Here is a 7,438-nt window from a genome sequence, read left to right as displayed (position 1 = left end):
ATGGCTTGTCAAGTAACAAACACATCATCATTACACACACACACACACACACACACACACACACACACACACACACACACACACACACACACACACACACACCCTACAGTGCCACAGCTGAGGTCATATCTGTGCCAGTTTTCAGGCATTTTAACTCTTTGATCTTTGGATGATCATTTGAACCCCCCTTCTATTTCTCTCTCTTTTTTCCCATTCTCACATATACACTTTATCACACTCGACATCAAAGATTTACACTTTTCACCATGGCAACTGCCTCCATTCAATTTTATCCCTCAGTTAATGAATAAAACAGCACGAGAATCATAACATCCCTGATTAGCTGTCAAGAGGGAGACAGGAGTGATGTGATTATTAGTCCCGCCCACCCGTCAGAAATACAGTCGGAAGATGCGTATCCGACTGACAAGAGGAGATCTGTTTCCATGGAGACAACACCTACGAGTGGGAAGAAGAAAAACGAGATAAAAAAACATCACAGTTGAAACATTACATCAATTCAGTAAATAATAAAATAAATACCAATTTACTATGGAAATAAAAAAATTATTTACTACTATTAACAGTGACTTAAGTTAAGAGAGTACTACCTACATGCACACAAATAGACTCGTTGTATTTCTTCAGTCATTTGATCAGTGGTGAAGGCACAACTACTACTGAGTCAACGTCGCCCTCTACAGGACAGACCTGCACTGCCACCTTCATGTGTGTGTATAGTATACAGTATGTACCAAACTTAAGTAGCACGGGCATGTTTGTAGCAATAGCCAAATACATTGTATGGCTCAAAATGATCGATTTTTCTTTTACGCCAAAAAAAAAATTTGGATATTACGTAAAGATCATGTTTCATTAAGATATTTAGTAAATTTCCCACCGTTAATATATCAAAACTTAATTTTTGATCAGTAATATGCATTGCTAAGAACTTCATTTGAACTTTAAAGGCAATTTTCTCTATGTATTTAGATTTGTTTTTGTGTGTGCACCCTCAGATTTCAGATGTTCAAATAGTTGCATTTCAGCCAAATATTGTACAGTCCATACACACCATACATCTGTGGAAAGCTTATTTATAAATGTTTCAGATAATGTATAAATCTCAATAAATAATTGAAAAATATATATATTCAGAGTAACCTAATATGTAATTAATTTTTTTTAATTTTTTATATAACTTCATTTAATTAACCTAAGGCTATGTGGGCCAGGAGCCCAAAAAAACATTAAAAGTGCAGACTGAGAAAGAAATTTGTTATAAACATACCTTAAACGTGCAGTATGGAATTTTTGGCCACCAGGGGTCACTCAATCAAAATAATAACATGAGACGTACTTTGATGACGTCGGGAAAGAGCGTAGGCTCATGGGAGTGAAAAATTCATTCTCATCTTGCATCCATTGATTCCAGCATACTAGTTATGCCAACATCGAGGGGATGCGTAAGAATGGTTATGAGAAGATGCCCCCTGTTGAAGAGACGCTGGCATGCTATCTCTCTATGGGGGAGACATCTTCTCTTAAGGCTCCCTCTCTGTCATTCAAACCCATTTAGGATACATTTCATTTGAATGGCAGGGCTGACATGGCAGCAGGTCGGGCTCAGATGACTAGTGTCGCGGCTCGCACCCCACCTGTGAGTAGGGCTCAAAAAAGCAAAAATGTTATGAATCTAAGGGTGACAGGCAAGATTTGAGTGAGGTGATCCAAACTAGGCGTTCTCAACACTCTCATCTGAACCAGAGTAAAACCTGAGCCATCTACTCACCCCCCTCTAAGAGAACTACATCTGTTCTCATCTTCCTCCCCTTAATTCCCCTAAAAAGCTTCCCTCTTGACTGAGGCTAGATAGGAGCATCCTTCACATGCATTGCATTGCATCGACTCTTATGTTGGGCCTGTGATGTTTTGGCTAGTTCCTATGTCTCAGTGAACTCTACTTACTGATGGTCCGGACCCTAGTGCTCTTTGGACTTCGCCTCCAGCCTATATCCATGAGCCAGAGTCATGGGTGGGAGCCATGGTTGGTGAGTACGATCCATTTCATCTACTCCATTGATAGTTTTTGTGTAATCAATACTAGCCTTTTTTTCTGCAGCGCTACTCTGACCTGTTCTGTTTTCTGATTTTTTAGGTTTGACCATCTGCTAAGTCAGGAGCTCCTGCTGTTGACCGATTATAGTGATGGTTTCGCTCATTGGTACTGATCCAGGCTGGTGATAGCCCTTATCTTTGGCTTGGACATGCAGCCCGGGCTTCTCCAGAAGCCTCCCAGCATCAGGTCCCCAGTATAATGCTGCAACTTCATGACCTACGGGTCCTTCTCGAGGGTTAGTACTCTTCTGAGTACATGCCTCGTGACATGCTACCTATCCTCTGGCCAGGGTGTGCTACTTACCTCTCACCTTGAGGGGTCTCCTGAGATTTGAGTCTTTCCTTAACCATCATGCACATCATGCACTTAACCATTGTTTCCATTGTAGACATTTCTATCAGTCACAATGTCAGCAGAAAAACATTTGAAGTTAATTAGATACCTCTATAATTACTGTGCTTTTTGCAGCTTAATAATTAACTGATGAACAATGTATATGGTTATTTTGCTGTCAACAATATAAAAAAAAGCTGCAGATGGGACCACTTTGGTTTTAAGTGTTGAATAAAATCTGGGTTTTGGGATGTTACAGTGTTACAATATTTCCAACATAACATGAGGCACCGTCATGAATGTAAACAATCAAACATACAGACATTTATTAAAAGGAAACCCATACCTTTATAAAAAAAATTAAACCCCTTTATTGTTTCTCAAATACAAAATAAATACAAAAAGAAACACAGACAGCAAGAGAGACACTCAGTCAGCGGCAGCAGTCTGAAGTACAGCTCAGTCTTTTGGTTAAGTACGCAGTCTGTTTTCCTTGTCTTCTAGGCCAGCTCGCTCTTGTCCGTGACCTCGGCGTGGCTGGTGTCTGGACCGCCTGGTGCCAGCAGAGTTCTGCGGTTGTAGTGGCCCTTCATGATGCCTGAGTTGTTGTTTTCATTGAGGATTTGTTTCTGTTTCTGCCGGTTGAGGGACTGGACCAGGCCGAGCACCACGGCGGCGAGCGAGTACTGTCCTGTGAGCTTTCTCGGCTGCAGGATGAGCGGGTTGGGCTGCACACGGCCCACAAGGAAGTGCGTACGAATCTTGCCTTCTTGTTCGCTGATGCCCTTCACATAGATCTCGCCTCGGTACTCGAAGGCAAAGCCGCGCTCATTCAGGATGGCGTAGGTCTCCTCTGGGAGCTGGATCTTCCCGCTCACACCCGTGCTGTCCATGCGACTTGCCAGATTAACCGTCTTCCCCCAAATATCATACTGCGGCTTCTTAGCGCCGATCACTCCAGCGACCACAGAGCCGTGAGCCATACCTGAGGAGAGAGAAATCAGCATCAGCATTTCTCACTGTTAAAAAAATTAAATGGTCTAACATGCACTTCAGCATGTTCACTTATTGTGTACATACATGTTTTTACATTGTACTTAAAAAAAAATCCATTACAGCTGTAATTTGTAATCAATTGGTGTAAATACATTTATAATTACACTGTTGACCCATCCACTTAACCCACCCTTAAACCCACCCAATAACAAAAAAAACCCGTACCACCTCAATAGCAGTGTTTTGCAATACAATAAGTACATAGTAGTTAATGCAAACTAATATAAAGTGGGACCATAAATCCTTAACTTTCATCAGAAAACACTGATTTTGGTCACACTAAATAAATATTTCAAGACCTGAGGTTGTCAATTAACTGTGTGGGGCCTCTTTAGAATTTATATTTTTAAATAATTAATTTGTTAGACTGTTTTATGCCATGACAGAGTAGAGTCAGCTATAAAAAGCTAAATAAATTATTAAACATATTAGAAGGTGATAAGGGCTAGACAAACAGGATAAATAATTTATATTTCTATTTTAATTAATTTTAAAATGTAATTTATTTGTTTAATGCAAAGCTTAATTTTCAGCAGCCATTAATCCAGTCTTCAGTGTCGCCGGATCCTTCAAAAATCATTCTAATATGCTGATTTGTTCTTGGCCAAATATATATATATATATTCAGGATACTGTGATGAAGAGATTTCAAAAGAACAGCTTCTATTTGAAATAGAAATCTTTTGTAATTTTTACTGTCACTTTTATCTAATTTAATGCACAATAAAAGTATTAATTTCTTAAAAATAAAACCTTACTGACCTCTTACTCATACTTTGGAATGGCAGTTTATTTTGTTTAGATGCCCCTGAGATAAAAATAATACTAATAAATAGTTGTTATCATGATTTTAAAATAAATCACATGGTGAAGAACTCCATTACCCATGATCCTGAAAGGACACTGACCAGTCAGAGAAGAAACCATGGAAACAGAAACACAAAGCATTGCAAATGACATAATCAAATATCCTTAAATAATCAAGTAACCTCAAATATCTTTTGCAATAATATTTCCGAAGTAAAATTTCTGTTTAAATATATATATATATTTTTTTTTTTTTTTTGTCATCAAATCAATTTGTAATATTGTGAATCATCTCAGAGCTGAGCATGATTTATGGTTTTGAATCTTTTATAAAACTGTTCTGAAATGCCTGTGGAGAAAACAAACAGGAAAATAACTTCTGAAATCGAGGCTGATCTAAAAGTGGCCAGTCACTGTTGCGCTCCATTCTCACTTCCAAAGGTTCTTCTGAATTCTCTGTTTGAATCTTTTGACTCTTACCGATTCGGAGCTGGAAGTTGTTAAACGAATGTTTGTTGATCTCCTGAATGCTTTCATTCAGAGCAATGGCGAAATCAGCCAGCGCGCACAGATGCCCCCATTTATCCTCACATTGCTATGGTAACAAACACATATAGAAAGATTAATGCACAAACTAAACTAGATACTACAGGTTTATAAGACATCCAGTAATATCTGCTTTAGTATGCATTAGTGTGTAGGTTTCTGTAGGGGTGTGTGTGTGTTTTCATACTTGTTTCTCAGGAGATAGTCCTGACACGGCCATGTATGTGCTGCCGATGGTCTTTATCTTCTCGATGTCCTGAAATCGCTCTTCCCCCAGCAACTGTAGAGAGACAATCTTTCAGATATGACAGTCTACATATGTAGCATTAATCATTCAACAGCAGCTTCTGAGCAGGTATGATGGATTTGTGTGTCTTAGAGAGAATCATTCACATTAAGGGATAGTTCAGCCTAAACTGACAGTTCATTTCATGACAAACCTGTATGCTGTAATTTTGGTCACTGAATGTGTTTGGATCAACATGGGGGATTATTGGTGAACTATGCCTTTAAACAAGAGCATGTTTGTGCTACTAGAATTCTGACCTCATCAAAATCAGCGATGATCTCATTGAGCAGCCGCAAACACTCCACACCCTGATTATTCATTTCAGTCTGCGAGTAAAAGTCAGCAAAGCCTGGAATGGAGGCGAACATCACTCCCACCGTATCATATGACTGCGAGTAGAGCTCCTACGGAAGGAGATCACACATTAGAAACCTCCTCGCTGCAATGAGGTCAACTGCAAAGTTTTGTTCCATTTGACACAACTGAGCTTTAAAACAACAGATGTGAGTACATATAGAAAAGTGGGTTCAATGAATTTCAGAACAATATAACAGTGCACATTGTTTATGCAGCATGGGGTGACTTTTTACAACTTTCCACTAGAGGGCAGTGTAGCTTTATAACAAACACACTTGATTGCCTCATAAGAACAGGAGGCAGAACAGATGCATCTGATAAGGCTGATATCTGATAATGCAAATAAAACACATACACCATACAAAAAACATGGTTTACACAAATTTTGTTATAAATTGTGCAATACAGTGTGTACAGTGTACATGGATGTATATATTTAAGAAAAATATATGTTCAATATATTTATATATAATATAAAATATAAGAATATAAATATATACATGTAAAGGCATGTAAATATTTTCAAAATATTGACTGTATGTGTGTGTATTTATATATACATCATAAGTATACACAGTATACATACATATATTATGTAAACAAAAACGTTTATTTTGGATGTGATTAATCACGATTAATTGTTTGCCAGCACTAATATACACACACACACACACACACACACACACACATATATGTGTGTGTGTGTGTGTGTGTTATATTACATAATATATTAAATATTAATAATGTTATATTTAATTAAGGAATAATATAAGATAATATAATATCATATATTTTTATATTTAATTTCTCATCTTAAAAACAAAGAAATGTCGCAATAAAAAAGTAATAATTAATAATAATATAATAATAATAATAATAATAATAATAATAAATATTTATTTTTTTTGCCCAAAAAATAATGAAAGGACAAAACACACAACCAAATTACTAGCATTTCAATAAAAATTGAAACTATAAATAATAATAATAATAATAATATATTTTAATAATATAATCTAAATGTAAATTAATTATTTTGCAGCAAAAAAAATGCAGCAAAAAAGTATTACAGTGGCATATAAAATTCTGCATATGTGCAATAATTATAAGACAAAACACAAGACACACGGGTCCTGTGTAAACAAACTCTAAAAAGCCTTAAAAATTCGGACACTTAACATATACACATGGCTATGCACAGACCTCACAGGTGCCACACACATACCCCGCCTTCAAGTTAGGTGTACAATTCATATAAAGTGTGTGACTAATTACGTATATTTAAGGTGTAAAGTGTGCAAGCCACAAGGCCACTGCTCTAACTACTTTGCGGTTTAAAGAGAGAGCTGTGGACAATAGCATGATCAACATTAGAGGAGGTTAAACTCTCTCAATACACCCAAACATTCAGCATCGCACTGATACGCCCCATTGACGCATGATGTCATCACTGCATGCCAACACTGCTGAGAGATCATTTGTATAAAAAGTCAGTGACTGCAGAAGACAAGTGTAGAAAACAGGTAATAATACACTTAATAAGTGTTTGTCACTGAACTAAATGACTGCAGTGCCCTTTAAGTGTGTGTGTGTGTGTGAGGAAGAGTGACCATTTTCTCATCTTAATAATAGCACAGAGAGACGTAAATTATAGTTCACACACTCAAGCGCAGACACACACACACACAAACAAAATACACATTTAACGTCAGCATTTAAATCATGCCTCAATACTCCACCTGATTATAAATGAATCGGATAATTACAGCAACTAAATACTCTCTCTCTCTCTCTCTCTCCCAAACACACATACACAAGCTTAATGGATGCATTTTTTATCTGTGAGTTATACAGCTCCATTATTTAGCCTCCCTATTGTCTGATTGACTGACAGCGGAACATTCCAGAAATAAACAGAGGAGTCACGTCAG

General features: G+C 37.3%; 1 protein-coding gene across 2 annotated transcripts in view; it reads right to left on the bottom strand.

The window, feature by feature from the left end:
* Positions 1-2,805: 2,805 nt before the first annotated feature.
* The window catches only part of LOC132096160 (adenylate cyclase type 8-like), a 46,631-nt gene continuing 41,998 nt past the window's right edge, over positions 2,806-7,438 (bottom strand). For both annotated transcript variants that reach the window (XM_059501376.1, XM_059501377.1), the window contains 4 exons: positions 5,408-5,554; positions 5,049-5,141; positions 4,796-4,910; positions 2,806-3,437 (listed from right to left, as the gene is read on the bottom strand). In XM_059501376.1, coding sequence (XP_059357359.1) covers positions 2,953-3,437; positions 4,796-4,910; positions 5,049-5,141; positions 5,408-5,554 — 840 coding nt within the window. In that variant the 3' untranslated portion in view covers positions 2,806-2,952. The remainder of the gene's footprint in view (positions 3,438-4,795; positions 4,911-5,048; positions 5,142-5,407; positions 5,555-7,438) is intronic.

The sequence above is a fragment of the Carassius carassius genome, chromosome 20, assembly GCF_963082965.1.
Source record: "Carassius carassius chromosome 20, fCarCar2.1, whole genome shotgun sequence".
In the NCBI taxonomy this organism is placed as follows: domain Eukaryota; kingdom Metazoa; phylum Chordata; class Actinopteri; order Cypriniformes; family Cyprinidae; genus Carassius; species Carassius carassius.
Note: the sequence above shows the minus strand (reverse complement) of the source record. Positions and strands in the feature narration are given on the sequence as shown.